The sequence below is a fragment of the Rattus norvegicus genome, chromosome 1, assembly GCF_021556685.1.
Source record: "Rattus norvegicus strain SHRSP/BbbUtx chromosome 1, alternate assembly SHRSP_T2T, whole genome shotgun sequence".
NCBI classification, from domain to species: Eukaryota; Metazoa; Chordata; class Mammalia; order Rodentia; family Muridae; genus Rattus; species Rattus norvegicus.
Window position 1 is genome coordinate 237,059,339 of NC_141534.1, and position 27,030 is coordinate 237,086,368.

The following is a 27,030-nucleotide window of genomic DNA, read 5'->3' on the forward strand; positions in this document are numbered from 1 at the left end:
GCTTTAGTAGTGTCCAATGGATGGGCTTCATCTTACATCCACAGGACCCAGGATGGCTTCCTTAGCAAAGTGCTAATGTAGTTGCGCTGGTCAGACCCCTGTTGGGTTTTGAAGGTCAGGGCACCGTCTGTGACCTTCAGAGGAGCCTGTCTGAGGTTCAGCTTTCTCACATGCATAGAGGGCGCTGACGGAATAATGCTTACCCTGGTCAGTTTCTGCGAAGTTTACAGAGAACTTTAACTGCAGGGGCAGGCAATTCCTATGGCAGCAGTTTTTAGACTCGGGTCCTTATGGATGAAGTAGCACACAGACCCAAATATGTCTGTGGACTTCCCACTTTGTCTTCTTCAGGACTGCGAAACAGGATGTGGACGACGAGTACAGCATGCAGTACAGTGCCAGAGGGTCCCAGTCCTACTACACGGTGGCTCACGCCATCTCCGAGAGGGTGGAGAAGCAGTCTGCCCTCCTCATTAATGGCACCCTGAAGCACTACCAGGTAAGTGGTGTGTTTGTGTCCCCGTGGCAAGCCTTGGCCTTGCATACGCATCATCCCCAAGCGTGTACGCCCCACTTGAGGAGCCTTAGTCAACTTAGGTGATGTCAAAGTTGGGGGATACATTTCAGGTTAAGTGCCCTCCCCGTAGGGGTGCAGGGTGCAGGTGGCTTCCTTCAAGAGTAGCTGTGCTCACTACATGTGGTCATCCTCGAATGGATTTTGTAAGAAATGCTGGCTTAACCTTCGGACCAGTTTTACCTCGGCTCTCTGCAAAAAGTGATAAACGTGCTCTATTCCATCAGGCTGGGGATCGGAAGCAAGCGAGGATTACCTCAGCCATAGCTGTGGCAGTAGGCACACACTGGGGGTTCAGGGGCCATCTCTTGCACTTATACCTTTTGTTCTTTTTTTTTTTTTTTTTTTTTTTTTTTCCCGGAGCCGGGGACCGAACCCAGGGCCTTGCGTTTGCTAGGCAAGCGCTCTACCACTGAGCTAAATCCCCAACCCACTTATACCTTTTGTTAAAGGGACGATAAAGCTGTTGGCACTGTGCCTTGGCTAAGAACGAGGCTGTAAACGTAACAGGTACTTCCCTCCTTTGACGCGTTTAATCCGAGGGCGTCTCCTGTCTTCTGGTTCTTAACTCTTCTGCCAAGTTACCTGGAGGGTGCTCCTTGGAGCATTTGCTGCATGAATTACTCCTGAAACCAAATTAAAAAATGCAATTAAAATAATAATTAAAATTAAAAGCTAAATTAAAAACTAAAATAAAAGAGTAGGCTCTGTGATCATGTAAGTGTAAGTGATTCCATTCACTAGTACTAAACTGGTAAGGGCAAATGGTAGTCCTCGCTGCTCATACAAGGCTAACTCTGGTCCGTCGCAGGGCGCCTGTGTGATCACCTTGGCAGTGACTCCTCCCTGTCCGTCCACAGTGCCTCCGTACTTATTGTACTTATTGAAGACTCCATTAGGCACATCAGCCTCGTATAAAAAGTAACTTTTAAACACAGCTGGACCCCACCATTCTCAAACATCTCTCTCTACTAATGCCTGGGTCACGTTATATGATTGTTACTAATAGCCTAGACAACAGTGCTATGTAGACTGCATTTACAGAAGTGCCTGCTCGTGACCAATCATCGCAAAGCTCCTGGGGTCAGCCACTGCCGCTCACCATGGCTTGAACCTTGTCTGTACTGATAGCAACGTGGGAAGTATGACTAGCAGTGCCTGGGAAGCATTATTAAAACCGTTTGGATAAACTCGTGGTGTGTCTTGGGAAAGTCTTAGGTTTCCCTGGAGCTCCTAGAATGTACTTTGACGATCACTGCCCTCAGGGTCATGACCTTCATGAGATCAGAATATTATTTTTTATCTCATTTGGCCTAATTGTCAACTCAATGTGTTTTTCTGCTATATCTAACATGGGAGATCCATTTGTGAGTTATTATTGTTGTTGTTGTTGTTGGTGGTGGTGGTGGTGGTGGTGGTGGTGGTGGTGGTGGTGGTGGTGGTGGTGGTGGTCCATTTGTTTTTTAAAAGACAGGGTTTCTCTGTGTAGCCTCGGATGACCTAGAACTCTCTCTGTAGATCAGGCTGGCTTTGAACTCAGAGAGATCTGGCTACCTCTGCCTCCCTAATACTGGGATTAAAGGTGTGTGCCACAACCACCCATCTTTTTCTGATTTATTTATAAATTAAAAAACAAAGAAACTTTTACTACTTTACACATTGTGTATGTGTGTCCGTGTGTGTCTGAGTGTGTGTGTCTGTGTGTGTATGTCTGTGTGTGTGTGTCTGTGTCTGTGTGTGTATGTGTGTCTGTGTGTGCATGTCTGTGTTTGTGTGTGTGTGTGTGTGTGTGTGTGTGTCTGTGTCTGTGTGTATGTCTGTGCATGTGTGTGTGCATGTGACTGTGTGTGTATGTCTATGCATCTGTGTGTGCATGTGTGTGTGTCTGTGTCTGTGTGTATGTCTGTGCATATGTGTGTGTCTGTGTCTGTGTGTGTATGTCTGTGTGTGTCTGTGTGTGTGACTGTGTGTATGTCTATGTGTGTCTGTGTGTATATGTCTGTGTGTCTGTGTGTGCATGTGTGTGTCTGTGTGTATATGTCTGTGTGTCTGTGTGTGTCTGTGTGCATAGGTCTGTGCGTCTGTGTATGCATGTATGTGTCTGTGTCTGTGTGTATGTGTGTGTATGTCTCTGTGTGTGTCTATGTGTGTCTGTGTCTGTGTGTATATGTCTGTGTGTGTATGTCTGTGTGTCTATGTGTACATGTGTGTGTGTCTGTGTATGTCTGTGTGTCTGTGTGTGCATGTGTGTGTGTCTGTGTCTGTGTGCATATGTCTGTGTGTCTGTGTGTACATGTATGTGTCTGTGTCTGTGTGTATGTGTCTGTGTGTATCTGTGTATGTGACATCATGCTCAGCTCAGAGGGCAAGCCACGGCAGCAGTTGGTTGTCTCTTCTTGCCTTGTATGTCACAGGGATTGAAATCAGCCTTGGCAGCAAGTCCCCACTGGTGGCCCTCATAAAGAACTTTAAAGGCCACACTGGTTTCCTCTTGCCATTCTGCCTGCACCTTTGTAAGAACTCTTCATTGCTCCATTTTCAAATCTAGCTCCTTCTCCTTCCAAATGAGAATTCCTGAGCCTGCCTCTCTCCTCAATGGGCTCCATCCGAATACGTCTCTGTAGGAGGTGCACCCTGTCCTGAGCTGTCAACACTAAAGGGAAAGGCCCTCTTTCTGCAGTCTGACCATCCCTATCTGCTTTGTGGGTTCTGTTTCTCGCAAAAGTTCATAGGTGGTCACAGTAAACTTTTGGTGGCTTCTTGACAAGTTTAAGCCTGGTGGCACTGGCAACAGCTTTCCAGCTTCTTCCTGGAGACTCATGGTTTGGTTCAAGTCTCTTGTTCTCCAGTTCCCCAGTGCAGAAAAGCCCACATTTTGTGTGTTTCCAGGCTCCTCCCCTTCCTCTGGTTCTGCTTTTTTTGGGATCTGTCTGTCTGTCTGTCTGTGTCCCCCTTTCCTCTCTCTTCTTTAAACGTGGTTTTTACATGGAGCCTACAGAGTCGTGGGTGCAGTATGGCATCTTATACACACACTGCTTTCTGTTTTGTTCGTAAGACAGGTTCTCATAAAGCAGGCAGGACAGACTTACTGAATAGTCAAGGATAACCTTGTGAACTCCTGATTCTCCTGCCTCCAACTCTCAAGTGCTGGTTTGGGCTTTGGTCATCACCTGGCCTCACACTTTGTTTTGGTTGATTCTTTTCTCCAAGCTGACCCTTCTGTCCCCTTCCACTCCCCGTTTACCCTTTCTCTCTCAGAGCTTTTCTGGTTCTCTCTTTATCTCTTTGTGTTGCTGTTCTGCAAAAACCCTTAAGATGTGGGGGTGTTGCACAAATCCCTCCCCCCATACCCTCCTCCCCCTGGTTTGCCTTGTGAAAGCCTTCAGGTGATCACAGTGTTTCCCTAAGGAAAACTGTGGCCAGTACACAGTTACCCGCATTCACAGTACTGGGCTATTTTGGGGTACATGAGTATGTGCTTACCACTTCCTCTCTCCCCAGCTTCTGAAGGGGGTGTATTATCTACCTTGGTGTCCATCTGCAATAGTTCCTTGTGTGATCCTTTACAAAGAAGAGTTGTTTAATGAATATTTTAAGCACAAGATCTCAACATGTTCCAAACATAACTGAATTACCCAGTTAACTTGATTGTAACACTATGTGTATCTTAAGGTATATACATGTATGTACGTTACATATAATAGATGCTGTCTTCAGACCCAGTGTTGCATCATGGTAGTGCAGTTAGTCTGTGGAGTCACCTCACCTTTCTTTTGTGCTTAATTGGAATTGATAACTGGGACTGGAGTGTACTACTTCCCAGTGATCTGAAAATATGTTGTATACCTTCCAGGCAGCCAGTTTCCAGGGAGCTGCCTTCCGAAAGTGCCCACAGTGCAGAGTTTCTGCGTGCTGCCTGCCTGGGGACTTTCTTTGCCAGGAAGAGAATAAATGTCCTTCTGGAGCCCAGCAGAATGGTCCTGGCTCCCTAGTCACAAGCTTCCTCACTGCAGGGATGGCACCCTGGGGCAGACTGGTCACAATCCAGAAAGCAGTTTCTCATGATCTGTAGGCCAGCTCAGCCTTCTGGGTTGTTTTAAATCCTCAAATTGGCTTTTTGTTCTTGGAGTGGTTGGGATAGGTTTTGGTGTGGGTTTTCTTCATTTACAATAATTCTAGGATGTCATCTACTGTGAAATGGTAAGTCCCGATGAGCCGCAAAGCTGCTTCAAATCCCACCAGCCTGCCTTAGCTCATCTTCCCTAAATCTGATTAGTACTTAGCACCTGCCAAGCAGCAGGACGATTACAGCCACACACTTGGCGCAGCTACTGCGGGAGACTCGGCATGTAGCACTGAGAAGTTAAGGAAGTCACCGGCTCACTTGAGTTGTATTAGTATTAATTACCTGTGCAGATCTTGGGTAATTGAAACAATTACTCTTCATTTCAGCTCCAGGGCCTGGAATGGATGGTTTCCCTGTATAATAACAATCTGAATGGAATCTTAGCTGATGAAATGGGGCTAGGCAAGACCATCCAGACCATTGCACTCATCACGTATCTGATGGAGCACAAAAGGCTCAATGGCCCCTACCTCATCATCGTCCCCCTCTCGTAAGTACAGCCATTTGTTCCACAGCCATCACTCCATGTGCTGGAGATTGCCCTGTCAGCGGCTTGGCCTTATTTCTCTCTTCTGACAGGATAGCGGTGTGGGATTGGAATACCAGGAGCACAGAATCTGAATGAATGTTGGATTTAATTTTCCACCCCACCCACCCCATTCTAGTCTTTCAAGTAGCTAGTAAAGTTTGTAGCGATTCTTACCAGCCAGGAACATGTTAACATTGTAGCCAGGATAGCTCAGCACCCTCTAGAGCAGTGGTTCTCAACCTTCTTAGTGCTGTGACCCTTTAGTACAGTTCCTCATATATGGTGACCCCAAACATAAAATGATTCTGTTGCTACTTCATAACTGTAATGTTGCTACTGCTATGAATCATGATGTAGGTATGGGATATGTAGGATGTCTAATATGTTGCCCTCCACAGGTTGAGAACCACTGCTTCAGAGTGAGTCCAGTTCCTCATTTCTCTTTAAGTAGCTTATTAAAGGGAAAGGCGAGGGAATTTTAAAATTTTTCTAGAAATATTTTCCTAATGTGTATGTGTCACACACACACACAGACACATACACACACAGACACATACACACACATATACACACACACACAAACACACACACATACACATACACACACAGACACATGCACACACAGACACACAGACATACACACACACACAGACACACACAGACATATACACACATACACACACAAACACACACACATACACACAGACACACACACAGACACATGCACACACAGACACACACAGACACACACACAGACACATACACACACACACACACACACACACACACACGCCTCCAAAAGATTCTAGTTTTGTACACCTTCCTTATTGTATTTTTTAAAGCAGCATAGAAATTAAAAATCATGGCTACAAGTTCTGCACCTGAGTAAACGTTGTATGCTCACTTGGTGTTTCAGTGGCTTGCTGCTCTGGAAGGACCAGCCTTTGCTGGTTCCAGCACAGCCCCAGCTCCTCACAGTTCATCCCACTGGACAGCTCCCCTGGTGTGTAGCCGGCACTCCAAGTAAAGCAGTAGATATTACCATCCGCCTTCCCTTAGTCCAGGGCTTCGGGTGTGTGTGTGTGTGTGTGTGTGTGTGTGTGTGTGTGTGTGTGTGTGTGTGTGTGTGTGTGTGTGTCGCGGCCACCCTTAGTCCCCGAGATCTTGCTGTTGCTTGCAGTCCTGAGACGAACCCAGACCTGCAGGAAGAACAAGGCGTTCATTTTGTATTTCCTTCAGTTCCTTCTCTTCTGACCAAGGCTGAGTTAATCTGCCTCCGTAGTGTTTACATGCCCTCCGTGTTCCATCTACACACACAGGGGCGGCCTATGGTTGCTCTTTGGAGGATTAAGAAAAACGTTCAGTATTTCTTCCCTGCTTCCTTTGACGGTTCTATTTACTGTCTGCTTACTGTTTTCCGGTGGCTTCGTAATTTCTCATCCCTGATTTAAGTAGCTTTACAGACTCGTAAAGATCCCCCAAATCATCCAGCCGTGGTTGGGTTTCGGAACCGTAGGAGGATTCTGGTGTTTTGCTCCATGGATTTATACACTTTTGGATTGTTTCTTATGAGATTTCTTTTAAAACGAAGTGTAAAATTGTCATGCTTTGTGCCAGCTTATTGCTAACTTACCTCTTAGCCTCATATCTTAAAAATAAATATGTGTCTGCGATATTTTATATTCTCTAGCCCCTCTTAAGGCAAGGGCTAGAAATATGTAACAGGTTTCTAGTAACTGACACATATATGTGTGTGTGTGTGTGTGTGTGTGTGTGTGTGTGTGTGTGTATGCGTATGGGTTTTTACTGTATTTTTTTCTTGTTTTGTAGGACTCTGTCTAACTGGACATATGAATTTGACAAATGGGCTCCTTCTGTGGTGAAAATTTCCTACAAGGTTTGGAGGACTGTTTTTATATATAAACCTGGAAAAGCAAAAGAAAAAGAGAGAGAGAGCTGTATTTTCTTCACTCCATATGCACATCTGTGAACTGTAGAACTGTATCTGGTTGTAAAGTTTTGTCATGTACATCATGTACTAAACAGTGAGAGTTAATCATCCCAAGAAGATTACTGTAATAAACCATAATTACTTTCAGATAGTGAAATGCAGAAGAAAATTGTTAATTATCATATTGCGAGGTTTCTGATGAGAGTAATACAAATGACAAATATCACACTTTCTGTGTGGCTGCCGACCGGCTTGCTGTGGGCTGCTACTGTGCAGAATGCTCCTCCTGCCTTTGCAGGCAATTACCGGGGCGCTGGGGCTGCCTGCTGCACGCTCCCACAGAAAGAGAGCCTTTCAGCCAAGCAGCGGGTTCCCCACTACTGCAGGCTCACTGCAATTTCCTTCTCTCTCTTTCTCCTTCCTCGGTTGTAAGTGGGAAACCTTCCCGCGAGGATCTGGAAAGGGTCAAGATCTGTGTGGTTTGGCTTCCACTTCAGAGATAACAGATCAGTGCATGATAATACGGTGACGTGCACATCACCTGTCTAGGTTCCATTAAGCCCCGGACAGTGAGAAATAGCACCTGCGTGCTTCCGGTGGCTGATCGATGTATTTTTCTTCCCATTCAGGGTACCCCTGCCATGCGACGCTCCCTTGTTCCCCAGTTACGGAGTGGCAAATTCAATGTCCTCCTGACTACCTACGAGTACATTATAAAAGACAAGCACATTCTTGCAAAGGTATGGGCTTTTTTAAAAATTTTTTTTTTATCTCTAATGGTGGATCATCTCACTGGAGTGTAAAGTATCCTGCAAATTATACTCAATAGTATAATTTGGTCATTGGATGGCTAGCTTTTTTTTTCCCTCTTGAAATCTTGGTCATGGGATTTAATATTTTTGTATGGTATTTTGTGTGTGTTTGTGTGAGAGGGAGAGGGAGAGGAGATGGGGGTGAGGGGAGAGGAGAGGAGAGGAGAGGAGAGGGGAGAGAGAGAGAGAGAGAGAGAGAGAGAGAGAGAGAGAGAGAGAGAGAGAGAGAGAGAGAAATTGATTGGTTGATTTATCCTGGGCCTTTTCCTGTTCGTTTGCAGTGAGTCCCCATCTTTTTGGTTTGTCTAATTTTTGTTTGTTTGTTTGATGAGTATGAGTGTTTTGCTTGCAGACATACATGTGTGTGGTGTCTGTGGAGGCCAAAGCGGGCATCAGATCCTCTGGGCCTGGAGTCACAGAGGGTTATAAGTGCTTGGAGTAGAACCCAGATCCTCGGGAAAGTAGCCATCTCTCCAGCCCCACTCTCACATCGATTAAGAAAATTCACCTGGATTCCACTTTTCTCTCCAGCAGTTCTGAATGTGCTTGGAAAGAAAATAATTGTTTTTGTTGCCCTGGGTTACTGTCAGCAGGGCTTCGCTCCTCTTATGCCCCTCCCCTCTCTGAAGGCAAGCAGGTCCCCCTCCAGCTGGTGTCCTCCGCCTCCTCCACCCACACCTTTCTCCAAGCTGAAGCTCCGGTACTTTATCTGTTTTCAGGTTTCCCTGGTAAAAATAATGGGCAATTATTGTTTAAATTACTCGGGGCCCCTCCTGCGGCTACTTACTTGGAGGCAAGAAAGAGTCGTCTCTGTGACCTACCTGGCGACTCATTTGAATGTCTGAAGTTGTCCTTTAGCCACAAATGAGAAGAGTGCCTTCCCATTTATATCATGTTGTCTCCTAATGTATTCATGCAGGAAGTCAGAAGTACCATCTTCCGGGAACAAATCATGAAAACTTAATTTTTACCCCTACCCCCCCCCCCCCATAGTAATTTCTTTTACCCCGTGGTGTTTGGAAATCAGTCTAATCTAAAAGTAAGTTACGGTCAGAACTGAACAGAATCCCTGTGGCTGGGGGTTCCATCTCTGCATTAAACCTTTGCTCTGGGAGCTGTGCGCTCCCTTCGTGGTATCATAGGAAATAACATAAAGGAAACGCATGCCCAGGGGAGGTTTAATAATTGAGATGACAGTGGCAGCAATACTGCCTTCCAGTTCCTCATGCTCCGAGATGAATTTGGCAGTGTCAAAAATGACGTGTCTCCAATATTACTGTGGGAATGTGCGTGTACCTCTGAGATCCCTAAAAAAATTCATCTGTGTCTTGTGCATATGTATTTCAAAAGTCATCGGAGATGCCCGGTAACGAGATGCCGTGCTTTTATTTGTTACTGGAGAAGCGGAGCTCCAGAAAGGGGTAGTAATTTTTCCAAGCAGAAGACCTAATTAGTACTTACTCGGTGGCGGAATCAAAGGTCTCTGGTTCCTTGCTGCTTCCCCAAGCCTAACTGAGGAAGAAAGTAGACTTAGAACGTCTACCTAGATGCATTTTTTATCTGTGGGTCTCTTTTTACTGCTGCTGGCAAGGTGACTGCAGGACCTTGGTCATTCTACACAGTTGACGCTGGTAGAGAAAGGGGCCCCAAGAATGCTGGAAGTTTCTTTTATTTGGATAACATAGCTTGGCTGATGATTTTCTTTCTTTCCCCTGGCTTCACTGATACTTCTAATGAGGAGGTGAGAATTAGGCCACCCCCTTGCCTGCCGGCTTCCTCTGTTTCACCCCAGAGCCAGAAACATTGGAACAGCACTTTTTTTTTTAAACCAATGTCTCTTTTGTGTAGGCCTGCATTTCTCAACCTGTGGGGGTCAAATAACCCTTCTCACATGGTGTAACACCATTGGAAACCACAGATACTGTTTCTAGAAGGTGGATTGAAATCACTTGTCCTGGGAGAAACATTGTTGCTTTAATACCCTGCCAGGCATGGGCAATACTCCATTAGCTGGGATTCTTTTCTGTTGAAGAGTGTCGTTCTGCATCTTGTGCCAAACTGGATTCTTTGTTTTCTCCACTCAAGCCTGTAGCCACTTGGAAACCTCTGTATGTCTGTTTCCCAGCCACACATTGGTGCGTCCTTTTGTCCTGCAGATTAGGTGGAAATACATGATAGTGGACGAAGGCCACCGAATGAAGAACCATCACTGCAAGCTGACCCAGGTCCTGAACACACACTACGTGGCCCCCAGAAGGATCCTTCTGACTGGGACCCCGCTGCAGAATAAGCTCCCCGAACTCTGGGCCCTCCTCAACTTCCTCCTCCCTACAATCTTCAAGAGTTGCAGCACATTTGAGCAGTGGTTTAATGCTCCGTTTGCCATGACCGGCGAAAGGGTACTGGCCAAGCGTGGGGTGGGGAGGATGGGGGGGGGTGGGGGGTGGCAGGAGTAGGGTGAGAATTTGCCCCTGTGTGATGAAGAAGTGAAAGCCCAGGGTCACAGAAACCCCACAGGGTGGTTTACAATGTTGTTAGCTCAGTGCGTGGGATGGGATCTCACTGGGGATTACGTTTTACCTTCTGAATCTAGATTCATATGTGGCAACCCGGCCTCTTCCTTTTGCCAGCTTTTTCCTGACTGGTAGAGTGTTCAACCACAGCATGCCGCAGGGAGGGTGAGACTGGAGATGTTGGCTGAATCACTTTAACCAGACCAAAATCAATAAATCCAGTAGGAACCAAAAATATTTCTTTGTTTTAAACTCAGGAGTCTTCTTTTATGCAATTCCACGTAGAGTTTGAATGGAAATATTAATTTTCCACACATTTTTTTCATGTTTTAATGTAAGGCTCCATTTTATCTGTACATAAATACCTTTTAAATCCTGGAGTAGCTACTCTTACATGCCTCCTCCTCCTCCTCCTCCTCCTCCTCCTCCTCCTCCTCTTCCTCCTCCCTTTATCTTTTGTTTGAGCTCATAAAAGGCAGCCTTGGGCTATTGCAAGTTAAAAAAAAAAAAAAAGCCAAAATCCCAGACAGGCACATACCATTGTGATTCCCAGCTCCTTGACTCTAGGAATGAAAAAGCTACTCAAATGCTCTAGAGAACTTATGTTTGAACTCTTAGCCCTTTAATCTTGAGGTGCCTAATAGGTACATTTTCTGTTCATTAACTGACTTGGAGAGAGCAACGTCACTTAAGTCTGCCCCCCTAGAGGCTAACAAAGGAAGGTGAACAAAAATGTACAGTGTTTTCATAAAATATGACTAAAGCTGAACAGGATTTGGGCAAAGAAAAGGAAAGGAGCTGTCAAGCTCTCATGGCTGCGATGAGCTGCCACGACCACAGTCACTCTTAGGAAGAAAAACATTTCACTGGCCTGGCTTACAGGTTCAGAGATTCGGTCCTTTATCATCATGGCGGTAAGCACAGCACCATGCAGGCAGACATAATGGAAGGCGGAACTGAGAGTTCCACATCCAGATCTGCCTGAAGCAGAAAGGAAAGGGATGCTCGTCCTGACTCAAGCTTCTGAAACCACGCCCAGTGACACACTTCCTCCAGCAAGGCCACGCCCCTCCAATGAGGCCACGCCTCCTGATTCTGCCATTCCCTATGAACCTGTGGGGCCATTTTCATTCAGACCATCACAGACAGGGCTGTAGTAGAGTAGCATAAAGAGGACTCACTCATGTTCTCATTTCCACATTCAAGCACCTATCCTTCTGTATGTTTCTGCACGGGGCACAAGAAAAGTCAAGGACTTAAACTAACATAGGAGCACGCATAAACTGTCGCCCCCTTCTCTCATCCTGCATTGTCTTAAGTCAGTCCTTATTGCTGTCCATATTCTGTGAAGTCTGGGACTGCTCTACTATTAACATGAAACTTTGTTCCAGGGCCATTTCCCACAGAATTAAGCTCTAAGGCAAAGACTCCTATTTGGAGGTCGTTTTATTCCCATGGGGCAGGCAGGTAGGAAGAGAATTTGGAGGTATAGATGGCTGTCCTCAATCTGGCTTGATAGCATGTGTGATTTCAGTCTGTAGTGAAACCCATGAGTGTTTTACTCTGCAAGACTTCCTTCAGGAATTCACCTAAGTGGGTTTTGCAGGTGGACCTGAACGAAGAAGAAACCATTTTGATCATCAGGCGTCTACACAAGGTGTTGAGACCCTTTTTACTGAGGAGGCTGAAGAAAGAGGTTGAGTCTCAGCTTCCAGAAAAGGTGAGTTGCGAATAAGAGTTGTGGGGCTTTCCCCTCCTGGGTGTGGGTTTTCAGTACCTGTCTGTGAGGCTGCGTGTCTGAAATAGCAGGCGTAGAGCTCAGTTGAAAGTGAAATCGTGACAGGCATCTTGACAATATCCTCAAACCCTTTGTGTTTGATAGAGCTGGGGTGGGGGTGGGGAGCATCACAACATTTTCAGTATGGTTTCTCTTAACTCTGGGGCAGGTTTAATTAATCAAACTCTTGGAACCTAATTGCATTTTAACTTTATATATACATTTTTAAGTTACTGAGTTTATGACCTATAGCGTTTGGTACACAGATCGGCAGTCCTGGGCTAAAGCAGATAAGGATTGACATTTGTTACTCCTGTCATCATTGAAGGGAACAGTAGTATATGCCAGGTTTCCAGAAGGTTCATTCAATGTTTAGTATTTGTGATAGAAAGAGAGTTGCTGTAAACTACAGGCTAGGATGTAGGTTTGTCTGGTGTAACTGAGTTCCTGTAGGCTTACCTGGGAGCTTCTAGGCAAGTAGTTTCATCTTAGGGAATAGCTTTTAATTCTGTAAAATTCCTTTGAGCCCAGGTTAGTATTGGACTTGAATTTTGATTACTGAACACTGGTCTTCTCTTGGAAACATGGACATATGAAGTTCCATTCTCTAAAAGGTGGCTTTGCTGAGTATTCAATACTGTTTTGTTTTTTGTTTTTTGTTTTTTTTGATATGTTTGTATTTGTATATGATGGGTTGGATCCGAGCCGGGCTGTTGTTTGAATTGGAGGGTTTTTTAGTAACAATTACTGGACAGATTGGTGTGTCCCATCTGTGGTACAGTGGGAGCTGGCTAACGGACATGATCACTTTGCTATGAGAGAACTTTATACCTCAATTCCTTATTTATGAATAGTCACAAAAAATAAAAATAAAATTCCTACACCATGCCTATCCTGGTAAAAGTGTAGGTGCATATTTTATTTTGCTAGTGATTGCAACATGGGGATCAAATGCTTTTACTCACTTCTGCCTCCTATGGTCTTGACCTCTATGGGTAATGGCGATGCTCTGTGTGTACCTATCGTGTGGATGCCTTTCTAGGTATCCCATATTTAAAGGCAACTCCTCTACCTTGTCCTAGAGGCAACTTGGCAGGGTGGAAACGGTTCACTCTGCCCATCAGTGGGCACAGGGCCCCCCTACATCCTCTGTTACTTCTGATGTGAATGTCGGAACGTCATTTAGCCCAGGGTAACCTTAGTGGTCTTATCGGTGACCTGGAAAATATGACCAGGACTGCTGTGAGGTCTAAGTGCTAGGCATGTGGATGCACTGCTTTAATCTGTGCTGTCCTGGTGCTGCTTTCTTTGTTTCATTTTGCTTTTTGTTTTGTTTTCTCCTTGTGAATTTATTCCACCGCTTCTGTTGTTGACTGAAGCTCTACTCTCTGGTCCACTTAAAACCTCCTCTCACTGTTCTCTTATCTTTACTGTGTTTTCCACGGCCTTCTTTCTTCCCTATCTAGGGCGTATGTTTGGCTTTTGATGACTTGTCCCAATCAGTATCTATGCCGATCAATACCTATTCTCTATTTTCATTACCTCATTCATAGTTTTTTAATGTGGGCAAAGTTGGAAATTTAAGTGCCATCCTTGGGGGCGAAGGGTCTTTTTCTACTACCTGCTGCGTATAAGTACAAGCTATGTACATCTGACGTGGCCTGAGTAAAAGACACCGTAAAAGATTCATAGCTGTTGACAGAAAAAAAAAAAAAGCTAAATCCATCTGTAGTATTTTATTTTCAAATATTTTCCTGAAGAATCAGGAAAGTGCATTTTAATCTTAACTTCTGTTTACATCTGGTAAGATTGCTGTACAGAACCATGCTCCCTTGAGTTTACAGTTCTGTGGGCCTAACAAATGTCTACTTCACTGTGTTCAGAACCAAACCACACTCTGTTCCCTCACCTGACCTGTTCTCTTCTGCACAGCTAGGCCTGTACTCCTCTGTACTCGGAGTACAATGCTGGCATGTTCTCTGCCTTCACACCCCTTGCTAAGCCTCTTGTGACCTCTGAGCTGTCTGCCACCCCAGGGAATGCCAGCTGACTGAAATTGGAATGAGTTACTGTTCGCATCTGGGTTCTCTTCAGTCCGCGTAATGTGTTTGTAAGCCATCCAGAAAGTTACCCAAGGTTAAACAGTGAGTTCGGTTTTGTTGAAGGACACTGGGTTGCTTGTGTGTTTTAGGTGTGTGTGTGTGTGTGTGTGTGTGTGTGTGTGTGTGCGTGTGTGTGCACGCACCTATGCGAGAAGAGTGTTCTAGACTTTCTGGAGCTGGAGTTCTATGTTTGTAAGCAATGTGGGTCCTGGGAGCTAACGTGTAGCCTCTATGAGAGCTACAAATGGTCCTGCCTGCTGAGCCATCTCTCCAGACCCTGACAGTCTGAGTAGAGCTGCTGTGGGCATCTGGATGCAAGCTTTTGTGTGACGTGTTTTTATTTTACTTGAGTGAACAGCCAGCAGTATAATCACTGAGTTTTTTGGTTAATGAGTGAATTATAAGGGTCTTATAAAATCATGTGATCTCAGTGTTCTCTGCACCTTTCCATACGCTGTGTAGTCCTAGTGGCAACAAGATATGAGTATTCCCATTCTTCCTCATGCTCATCCACGCTCTGTGTTGCCCGGCTTGTTTTTAGTGTCAATACTGTTTGTTTCCAGGTTCCAGTTATTTTAGTAGGTATGAAGTTGCATCTTTAATTCCATTGGCTTGATACTGAATATTGGTGAGCATCTTTGCATACTCTTGGCCTCTCCTACAGGCACCTCTGCTGCCCAGGAAAGCCAGCTCTCAGTAGGCTAATGGAATGCCTAGTGAGCAGGAGATATACTGTGCCCCCATCGTTTGCTCAAAGCCCATTTCTTACATCCAGGAAAGAATGCTAGTTCATAGAAAAGGGATTATATAAGGCAACTTCAACTACATGAAACTTTAGTTTTTTGATTGAGCTCCCATTGAAGTTGTGAATTCATAATCTTAAGAACCAATAATGTGGTTGGCTGTGTGTACAGTGACATCTCCATGCATGTGTAGCCTGTGCCTGCTCCTGCTACATGTATGCCACGCATGCATGTGCGTTCTCACAGTGTCTGCACTTAACAAGAGCTTGGAGCATCTAATATCAATCCTGATTTTTTAAATACATAATTTCAGTAGAGCACAGGAAAGAGCTTTGCTTAGATGGACAACTTGTTATATAAAGCTGAGAATGCTTAATAGAATTAATTATTACGATCATTCCTCTCTCATACCACGGGTTCCAGGACCCAAGACCTTTGTAAGTGGAATTGTTCGCTGAAAAATCTCTGTTCACTATGTGGGACTGCTACACACTGGCCCACATTGTTTCAACGATCTATCCTTCCGTAATGAAAATTTGGAATGAAGAAAAATCCACAGGCAGGAGCTCTGAAGAAAGCTCAGGCTCTACTGAATCAAGTGGCGGGCAGGAATCCTCAGACCATGTAACCGATATATTCACCTGCTTGCGGGGATTGATTAGAACATTCGCTGACACAGGATTCTTGGGTATCAGTATCAGATGCATGAAGTCAGTGCCTCATTTGTCCTTAGAACTTGAATAAACACAGTCCCGGTGGCTGTCAAGACTGCCTCTTAGCAGGAAACATCTCTTAGCAGAAGTCACCAATTTCACTTTGTGTACCACCTCTGTGTTTGGAGGAACTCTCACATACCCGCCTTACTAGGGTGCCATTGCATTTGGGAAGGGTGAGCTTAGCGCCAACCCAGTTGAGAATGGCGCAGCTATTAGGATTCTTTACTGTGTCGTATTTCCCTGAGTGTAACGCTCAGTTGGTTCCTCTGTGTATTTCCTCACACTCAGAGCAGGTTAAACATACTACCACAGAATGGAAGATATGACGTGAGTGGTAGACAGACTTGACCTTTGACATGAGATCTGTTCACACCGAGTACTGGTGTGGCGGTGGGAGGCAACCTCACCCAACCAACAAAATGCTCTAAGGAAGGGGCCTCCAGTGTTCATACATGGGTATAGCAGCAGGGTATACAGAAGGTGCTCAATTATAACCCCCTTGAGTGCAGAGTGAGGCTAGGGCAACTATGTATATTTATATTTCTCTTAAAATAAAAAGATTAAGCTCTATAGATCTATAACCTGCAAGATGACCCTGATACTAGGGAGTATGCGTGGCTGTTACAAGATCACTCTATGCCCGGGGGTCAGAGGGGAAGCTTGGGTTGAGTCCTCCCACTAGAGCCTCTCAGTGTCCAGCCATTCTCACTTGCCTGTGTGTTCACATTCTGCATGTTGTAACTGCAGAATCCTTGTGTCTGCAAAGGTAGGTTTCATATGATCTGATGTCTTGGTTCAAAGTGTTGGGGATTGAAGTCAGGGCTGCTCACATGCTCGGCATCTGCTCTAACTGAGTTGTATCCCCAATCTTGATCTGATTCTTAACTAGGCTAAGGATTGAAGAGAATCTGCCAGCGAGCAGAGGTGGGAATGTGGGACAGTGTGAGCACAGGACAATGAGAGGAAAGCCATGCTGTTTCTTCTGTGTGCCTCCCGGGGGTCTTCATTGGCTACACGTGGAGTCCTCAGGATGGAATGGATAAAAAGGCGTCACCACACTGGCATCATTATATAAGGCCGTAAAGCATCTATCTCTGAGGTTGTCCCACTATGCTATGGGCCTCAACTCATTTCTAGAGATGTTACTATTACTATATGTATATAGTGATGCTTGGGAAAAATCTATAGGCATGCGTTGGAAAGAAGATCCGTGTCATAAGACAAGGTCCAGGGCCATTTTCTTTGAGGGACATAGGGAAGAAAGTTGTTCTCTGTTATTAGGGCTCTTAGGGGAATTAAAAAATTGCAGTTATTTACTTGGTTCACACATGTGCATACTCATGTGCATGTGCTATGTTGGAACTGTGTCCACACATGTCATGGTGCATGCGGAGGTCAGGAAGTTGGTTCTCTCCTACTATTGGCTCTCAGGGATTGTCCTCAAGTCCTCAGGCTTGGAGGCAAGCATCTTTCTCCACTGTATCATCTCACTGATCCTAGGAGATCTTGGGGGCACACTAGACTTTAGAAAGGATCCCTAATATTACAGACGACCTAAGCTCGGAGAAAAGTACAGGGGCGAACAAATCCCTGCCATTGTTAGAGACTCCTCAGGAGCGAAGGTAAAATGCACTTGTGGAGCTTGTAGCAACAGATTTGGTCGCTGGATCTCACCAACTCCTTATTGAAGTAAAGGGGGAGGCCTTGTTTGTCTTCACTCCAGAGCAGCTCTGTAACCCTTGAGAGCAGTGGTTCTCAACCTGTGGGTCTCGATCCCTTTGGGGATCACACGTCAGATTATATGGATCCTACCCCTTCCCTTCCATGCTTTCCGGACCCCATAAGGAAACAGCTCCCTCTTCCATTCAATTCTCCCACCTTGACGTTCTACCTCGACCTGGGCTCAGAATCAACTAAGCCAAGGCCTGTTGATTGGAATCCTCGAACCCGTGATCTAAATTCATCTTTCAGTATTCAAAATCGGCATTATGATTCGTAACAGTAGCAAACTTACAGTTATGAAGTAGCAGTGAAATGATTTTGTGACTGGCGGACACCACACACGAGGAACTGTTAAGCAATCACAGCATCAGGAAGGGTAGTAGCTCTAGAGGGTCTCACCTCATTTCCAATGCTTGGCATCCTGTTTGCGTGTATCATCAGGTAGCCTCTTTCTTCCTCAACTTCACCTCAAGCCTTTAGAAATGGCTGACTGACGGACAGAAAGTGCAGGCTCTGTCTTTGTCCCTGGATCTTCAGTCTCCTGACACGCCTTTAAAAAGTAGCAGTCTTGTCTTCTATACACTGGGAAGTATGAACGGGCCAGTAGGGAGGTGACAAGAGGCAAAGGTGAATGTCAGGCTGAGCCTGTGAACCAGTCTCCTTGGTCATCCTTAGGCTGAGTCTGGAAGGAGATTAACCTCCTGGACGCTCAGATTCTTTGACTATGAAGTAAGGAAACTAAATGTGACCATGTTATGCAGGGTTTGTGAGGCTCAAATGAGAAAAGGCACACCAAGCAATTTGTAGAGCCTAAATATTGACCCTTGATGCCACTGTTATTAAACCGGCTAAAGTTTAAATTTAACATTTTTCTTCCCAAAGTCAAATTTCTCATTGCGAGTTGAGAGCTCTTGAAAAACTAGGATAGTGGTAATTCTTTGCCAGTGAATGTTTAGGGGGAAATGTCATACTATATATATCAAATGTATATAATCTGGGTCAGGTCTACCTCAGGAAAATCCCACTACATAAGGAGAATAAAGAGGAGACACGGTCAGATGGGCAAAGCAAAGAGACTGTGTTAAGCATGTACTGATCCGTTATATTTAAAGATTGGTTTTCCTCTCAGTCCTGGAAGGCTACTAACCAATCCTATATAGGTAACATCCATGCAAAAAAAACCCAGCCTTCCTGTAATTGCCTAGTGTGAAGAGACAGTAAGGCCTCCGGCTCCTTTTAAAAGTTGCAGCCAAATGAATATTCACCTTCTCTTCATCCGTGACCTCCTCCCTCTGGCCCTCGATGCTGAAAACAGCCTCATCGCTTTTTAAGCAGATGATCACATCCCGGGCAATTGGCTGATTTCCTTTAATCACATTCTTAGATATCCAGGTGGCAGTCTGGCATTTACTTTGAATTTTGCACATTTGTATCCTTGGGACTAAGGAAAAATGGCAATGTAAAATAAGTCTGATTTCTGCACTCCCAGCAGGCTGAAGGCTCGAAAGTGCGTTATAAGCTGGGGGTGTGTGAATCCCCATTAAGTGTTATAAGATGGACTTTGTCTTTTCTTAACTGGACACACAGGAGGTGGGGCCTGTCCTGCCATGAGGTTGTGGAAGTTGTGTCCTGCTGTGAGTTAATTCTTTTTAATCTCATGTCTTCACAGTGGGGTGTCCTATCGTTTCTTGAGAGTAGCGATTAATCGCAGTCAACCTGGGTTTGTTATAAATCTTACTGTAAGATAAGTGCTGGGGTAGCCGCATGTAGCCATTTAGAGATGTTTTACAAAGAAAGTCAGAGGAGCAAGGGCAGTCACCAGCTTTCCTGTTACTGTTCAGTTCATATGAATGTATACAGGACCAAGAAGCAGGAGAAATATTACACCTAACATACACTGTAATGAACATTTTTGGATAGCACAATTGGCAAGCCACTTTCTCAAATATTAGATCAAGAAATGATAGGAAATCACGAGTTTACATCTTCTACATGCAGGCTTTTAAGGGTCTCACCCTCATCATGGTGCTTTTTTGACCTGGAGGACTCTGGTCTGCAATATGGCCCTATCCCATCTCATGAATCCAGGAAGGGGAAACAGCTACCCCATCTGTGCTTCCAGGACTGGCCACAGTAGCCCCGTCTCCTATGCCGTCTTTGGACAGCCCTCCTGTTGCGTACTTACCTGTATTCTGCTCTCTGTCCCCAGGTTGAGTATGTGATCAAGTGTGATATGTCCGCTCTGCAGAAGATCCTGTACCGTCATATGCAGGCCAAGGGCATCCTCCTCACGGACGGGTCTGAGAAGGATAAGAAGGTACGCTTAGAAAGCCAGGAGACCCAGGCACTGCAGTGTGACTTGTCCTTGTCTCACGGCTGTGGCTTGAGCATTTCCAGGAAGCCTTCCTGTGCGTGGGCCCTTGCTCCTGCAAAACACCACCTTTGAGGTGACTACAGGAGTTACTCTCTTAACTACATTGGGGGTCTATGCCCCCGATAATGTTTCTGTTACCAAAACCTTAACAGTGCTCTTGGTAGCTCTGCGAGGAGAGGGCAGCACTGTGTGGTGCTTTAGGATGTTTTAAAGCCCAGTTTCTCTCTGTAGCACCTTTTATATATTATCTGCTAGAATCCTAAAGACAGATGCGATACCAAGCTATCAGCTTGATGTAATTTTGTAAGAATTGCTTCCTTGTAGGCTAAGTTAATCACAAGGATGATGTTATATCTGACTCAGAAAAGGCTAAATAGCAACTGGAACTCTGGGCCTCGGAGGGGTGGGGGTGAAGGTGCTAAAAAGACATAGGACCCTGTGTTCTTTCTTTCAGTCTGTCTCTCTGTCTCTGTCTCTCTCTTTTCTTCTTTTCCTTTCTTTCCTTTTTCTCCCCTCCCCTCCCCTCCTCTCTCCTCTCCCCTCTCCCCTCTCTTCTCTCCCTTCCTCTCCTCTCTCCCCTCTCCTCTCCTCTCCTCCCCTCCCCTCCCCTCTCCTCTCTTCTCTTCCTTCAGTACTTGACTTGTGCCCAGGCCTTTCATAAGCTGTGCATAAACTCCACCAGGAAGCTATACCCTTGAAGCCTAGTTTTAAAAAATTAGAAATACTTGCTCCATGAGTAATTAGTTCTTCCTTGCACTCTCAGGGGAAAGGAGGTGCCAAGACGCTTATGAACACTATCATGCAGCTGCGAAAGATATGCAACCACCCATATATGTTTCAGCACATTGAGGTGAGTCTGTAGTGCGTCCTTCCATCCTTAGTGTGCTAGTTAGCAAGGCAAACCCCTACTGTGTGTAAAGCCTTTGTGGAGATGTCCAGCTGGTATGGTCCTGGCTTTTCAGGCAGAGTTAACAGACCTGTTTCCTGGGTGTGGATTTGCTTTGGCACTGACTGCCTGAGCATCTGGAATTGTATAACTAAGAGTTGAGAGTAGCGAGGAAATGTTGGAAGCATGGGCTCATTATGTGGATTTGGGTAAATGCTGTGAATTACCTTGTTACTGTGGGAGCTCTGAAATTGAAGATAATGACATGTGCAACCAGCTTCCTCAGAAGGGCTGGGAGAAATACTTAAATAATGTGCTTATAGAAATGAAAGAGAAAGATGTTCTTGAAACACTGTCCTTGTCAGAGATGCTGGCATTAGCCTCTGACATAGATTGATATTTTTTTTTCCTGCCTGGTTTCCCTCATGATGATGCAGATTTACTTTGTTCTGACACTTAGGTCTCTAGAATCCTGTTTTCAGACCACAGGGCGTTTTCTCTCCTGTTTGTTCCATGAGAATAAGATCCCTGCCTTGACCAGGCTCACTCTTGTGGGGCAGCTGGCTTGAGCAGAGGCCCAGGAATGCCTTCCCGTCTGCAGGACCACATGGGCCACTGCCTACTACAAAATAGCAGGAGAAATGGCAAAGAAGAAAGACAGTGCAAGGCTCTTCTCTGTTTAAACAATCGACAGAACCTTCCAGAAAACTAAAGCTGAATTACAGCACCAAATGAGTTGAACTCTTATTACCTTTAAGTACCCTGACCCCACCCCGGTTTACTTTGGTAGCCATTGCATGTCTGATCAGTTAATACTTTCTTAGCATCCCTTCCTATATTAGAGGCCCATCTCAGCAGGCTGAGCTAGTGAGGCCTGACACTTCTATGGCCCTCAAGTCCTTAGGAAAGAAAATACACACACGCACACACACACACACACACACACACACACACACACACACACACGGGAAAAAGTCCAAAATAGAGAAGAAGGTCCTCACAGAGATGGTAGGGTCTGTGGATATGAGAGAAAGCATTTTTGGATACCGAGACAATATCCAAGGACATAAGGAGAGCTTCTGTGGGTAGAGGGGCAGTATCCACAGACATAGGGAGATCATCCAAGAACATAGGGGACCACCCATAGACACAGAATATCTATGGGCAAGGAGAGAACATCCAAATGCGTTAGGAGAGCACCTTTGATCACAGGGGGTAGCATTCTTGTGCGTAGGAGATCATCTTTAGATACAGGGAGAACATCTGTGGACAGAGAACAGTATTTATGGGTGTAAAAGCACATCCATTATTCTAGGAATAGCATCCTCAGATCTTGGGATAGCAGTCACACACAGGGAAAACATGCAGGAAGAAAATATTGACCTAAGGGAGGGTATGATAGAAGGAAGAATAGCCGGACATTCTGAGAAAGTATCCACAGACACAGGAACATCTGATTGCTAGGTGAGTACGTTAAGGCTGTGCTGGCTACTTTTATGTCAGTCTGTCACAAACTGTAGCCATCTGAGAGGAGGGAACCCAACTGAGAAAGTGACTCTTGGATATCTGGTTATAGGCAAGCCTGTAGAGCATTTCCTTAATTAATGGTTGCTAGGAGAGGGTCCAGCCTACTGTATATGGGGACATTCCTGGGCTAGCGGTCCTGGATACAGTAAGGAAACAGGTTGATAAAGCCACGAGGAGCAAGCTGGTGAGTAGCACCCATCCACAGCCTCTGCAGCAGTTCTTACTGCCAGTTTCCCTCCCTGCCTGAATTCCTGCCTCAGGTTCTCTCAGTGGACTGTGATTCAGAACATGCAAGCCGACTTTCTCTGTTCCCCAAGTTGGTATCAGCCACATTGTTTCTTCATAGCAATAGTAACCCCACCTCTGGGATGGATGTGAGGAGAGAGAGCATCTGGGGATGCGATGAGAGTACGGGCATAAGGGCTAGTGTCTCTAGACATGACAGCATCCGTGTGCATGGTTGGGTGTCTGGACACAGGAGCCCGTGTCCATTGAACATTGCACAGCACAGTTGAGAGAGGACCCCAGGATAAGGAGGGCATGCGTTTAGAGATCTAAGTGAAAACTTAACTGTAAGAGAACTCTAACAAGTCCTTACAGTAAGCTATGTAGATATACAGATGTAGGAGACTCCATTGAGCATCTGTGAGATCCTGTCACAGGCTGCTTTGTCACTGTGACTGGGTAGGGCGAGTCTCTAAGCTATCTCCTCCCTTTGTACTGAGAGAGAAATAGATGATAAGGTTGACAGGTAGATTGACCTTCACATTTTTTAAAAAATTAAACCTCTGTGTGTGGGTTTCTTCCTGTGTGTCTGTCTGTGCTTCACGTTGGGTACACCAGACCTGGAGATACAGATGGGTATAAGGTGTTCAGTGGGCACTAGGAATAAAACCTGAGTTCTCTGGAAGAGCAGCCAGTGCTCTAAACTGAGGACCTTCTCTAGCATCCTGGATCAACACTAAAATCAGAACAGAAGAAGTAGCCCTTAAAAAATCACATTAATTAGATGGTAGGTGCTTTTTGCTATTGCTGGGATAGGGAGTGGGGCACCATAAGAAGTGCTTGGCAGGTTGACTGGTCACCTATTCCGGAAAACCACTGTGAGATATTACTCTTACCTGTAACAGACTGTGGGGTTAGCCATGATGAAATCGCATCTCAGTCTACCTTCATGCTTGGGCTGTTTGGGGAGGAAGGGAGCTCTCCCCCGACCCCCCCCCCCCCAGTTTCTGGACCTTCAGGAGGAAGAGTGAGGTGGTGGGTTTCTGGGCAGATGCTGTCCGGCGCCTGCTGGTTTACACTTTGGGTTGATGTCTGTAGACAGATTATACTGGTGCAGGTTTATGTGACAGTTCTGAGGAATCTCCTAGAAACCAGAGCCTGTGGTGGTCAGTGAATCTTTGGCTGTTACGGATCCAAGATGCTACGTTTGTTTGCTGGTGCTCTGTTTTGTTTTGTTTTTCATAACAGCCATGTATTGATACCAAATAATTCCACAATTTTGCTTTTGAAACTGGGCTTTTCCCTGGGGACCCTCAAACCTGAGAAATAAAAGCTCTGTTTTATTTTGAGCAGGGGCCTCTCTATGTAGCCTACATACATTGATTTATCTCATTGATTGATTGATTGATTGATTTTTTTCTACCTCAGCCTTCCAAATATCTGGTAATAGAGGAATGTATCCCCATGCCCCAAAGCCGGGTGTTTTAAATGATGTTGGCTGCCTACTCTTACTAGTGTATAGATATGTCCCGTGACTTTAGTTTTCCCTTCCTGATTTGGAGCCAGAAATGGGAGCTGAAAAATCTAGTAAGGGGTGCCACCTGTGAGAGCATCAGCGCGGTGCTAGCAAGAGGAGCAGAGTTCCGTCCATTGTTCGGCTGAGTCATTTTAACCACAGGCCAGTGCTCTGAGGGACTGGAACTACCTTGAAGTGTGAAGGGGGTGTAGTAGGGTCTTTTCTCCTGCAGGAAAAGCTGTAGTGATTGGATGCAGTGGCTGCTGAAGGAGAGGTGTGATTTGCCCTGTGCCCCTCAAGTAGATCCCTCTGCTATAAAGAGGGCAGAGGGAAAGCAGGAAAACAGCCAAGTATGTGTTCGTCTTTGTCAGTAACGAAGGAGTGAAGTAATTGAGTTCTGTGTTCTAACTGCGGAAGTTGGGCCTTGAAGTTCTAGTACTGAACTGAAGGCTTTATTTGTAAAGAGAACAGGGAGGCCTGACTGGGGTCCATGAATGGTATATAATTGCTCTTCTTTCTACTGGTGACTAAGGCTGTGTTACGTTTATGCTCGAATGACAGTTGTGACCCATTTGAATTAAACCCCGACTTTAGCTTGGACTCTGAGTTTGTGTGTGGATCCCCAGAAACAGTTCCTACTTCAGCTCCTGGCCAGTGCATGCTCAGGTCCTGTTGGGTCAGTGAGGTAACCTGACATCAGGAAGTCCAAAGCAAAGAAACACCAGGAACGTCTTTCCAGTGGGACCCTGGAGACACCAGTTTCCGATTTGCTCTACAATGGTTGTTTAGCTCTTTGGGGACTATTTAGTTTGCTTTGACAATGCCCTGATAATACTATAGAAGCCATGAAGTTAATGATTATATATTAAAATCACTTTCTTCTCTTGTTTTTAAGGAATCCTTTGCTGAACACCTGGGCTATTCGAATGGGGTCATCAATGGGTAAATCCCCCTTTTATTTTTTCTCTTTCAAGATGCATTGTTACTGAACTTTCCTGACCTCTTTCCTGTAGCATTTTCTATCCTACAAGCACACACTGCCAGCCTCCTTAGCCCTGCTTGCTCCTCTGCAGAGAGACAGAAGTTGCTAAAGGAAATGAGAGCAGCCTTCCCTTGTCCTTTAAGTGGCATAAATTTCTGCGTGCCCTGAGCAAACGTCTGTTCAAAAGGCCATAGATCTCATTTAAAAGACTTACCAGTGGTTTCCTAGTCTAAAAATGTTTCAGTGCTGAGCAAGTTGACTGCTAACCTAAAGTGTAGCTTGGGCTTGAAGTGTTTCTCTTACTAATTTCCTATGGATGTTTATTTAGCATTCTGATGCACAGAAGAAAATGTCTTGTCCGTCATAAGTGAATGGTCAGTTTTTCAGTCAGTTTTTGTAATATGATCTAAGACTTTTTGTTATTGCTGTTGTTGTTAGCATGAACAGAGATAGCCACACCTTGCTGCAGAAAAACAGTGAGGCTTAACCTACACAGAACGTGTTGTGTCACAGCAGGAGAAATGAAACATTAGGATAAATGTGTCCTTGTTGGATCCCAGGGGCAGGCAGGGACCACAGGAACAGAATTAGGGCCAGCTGCCTCTTTTAGTCCTTTCTTCAATTGTCCTCTGGTCCTTGAGGCCACTCCTGCTTCCTCCAGCGTGGTGAGGGGTACAGGGTGAGCTTTTGAAGGTCAAGTTTCTGAGTAAGGGATGGACAACAGGAAGACAATCGTGAAAATGGACCTGTGAGGAACAAAATGCACCACGGCACGCATTCTGCTCCCTGGTGATAAGTTTTCACTGCTGTTGACCGCGTGCATATATGTGCGTGATTGTTTCAAACGCTTTCAACCCTAAGAGTAAATTTCAGTATGACACACCACGGTCCTGTTGGTTTGAAATCAAAAGGTTTACCATGGAGGAAGGCACTACTCCATCCTTCCTCCTTACCACACTATTGACTCTCTTCTCCATCATGTTTTTGCCTTATGCTCCTGCCTTAAGCCAGGACCTTATCCCTCCCCTGTCTGCTCACAGGGTGCCCATGGCAACCCTGTGGAACAGGTTACTCAAGGTCACAGTCCTGTTTACAGCACAGCAGTGTCCGCCCATTGCATTGAAAGCCAGAACAGGCCACAGAGGACTCCCTAATACCTGCTCCCTTCCCACCTCTCCAGTCTGCCCCTAGGGTTCCCTCTGGCCTCTCTTGTGCTTCCCTTACACTCACCATTTCCTGTTCCTAGTTTGTGAGGCATTTGTGAGGTGTGCTGGGCTGCACTCTGCGGGGCCTATGCAGATGCTTTTTTCCCCTTTCCTTGCAATCTCCTCACCATGTACAGGCCCTCATTTTCTCACCTAGTTGTCTTTCCCCTCATTGTTTCAGGTTTTAACTAACATGATTTCTCTCTAGGGAAGTCACTGACCACACACACTCACTCACTCACTCACTCACTCACACAAACACTCACACAAACACTCACACAAACACTCACACACACACACACACTCGCTCACACTCACACACACACACACACTCGCTCACACTCACACACACATACACACATACACACATACACACTCACACACACATATACACACTCACACACACTCACTCACACATATACACACACACTCACTCACACACACACACTCACACACACACTCACTCACACATACACACACACACTCACTTACACACACACACACACACACACACACACACACACACACACACAGAGTCAGTGATTGGCAAGCTTTACTGGTAAAGAGCCACACAGGACCTGTGTTCACCTTTGTGGAGCACCAAGTCTGTGGTACCTGGTGGACTTGGCTGGTGCAGACTGACAGAAATGCACGGGTGTGGCTATGCTTCAGTAAGACTTCATTTCTGAAAGGATCTGCAGTGTTGGTGCACTTTGGGTGTCTTGCTGTCACCTGCTGATTTCCTTAGAG

At 45.5% G+C, this 27,030-nt stretch overlaps 1 protein-coding gene across 29 annotated transcripts in view; it reads left to right on the forward strand.

Annotated features, from left to right (window-relative positions):
- Positions 1-27,030, forward strand: part of Smarca2 (SWI/SNF related BAF chromatin remodeling complex subunit ATPase 2) — a 167,491-nt gene that overhangs the window by 65,233 nt on the left and 75,228 nt on the right. For 21 of the 29 annotated variants that reach the window (XR_015632072.1, XR_015632078.1, NM_001429134.1 and 18 more), the window contains 9 exon segments: positions 352-499; positions 5,027-5,190; positions 7,060-7,126; positions 7,810-7,920; positions 10,149-10,391; positions 12,112-12,225; positions 19,775-19,882; positions 20,703-20,789; positions 24,989-25,035. Coding sequence is in view for 27 of the 29 variants with exons in the window: in NM_001429134.1 (NP_001416063.1) it covers positions 352-499; positions 5,027-5,190; positions 7,060-7,126; positions 7,810-7,920; positions 10,149-10,391; positions 12,112-12,225; positions 19,775-19,882; positions 20,703-20,789; positions 24,989-25,035 (1,089 nt within the window). In the remaining 2 variants the exon portion in view is untranslated. 29 annotated transcript variants of the gene reach the window in all.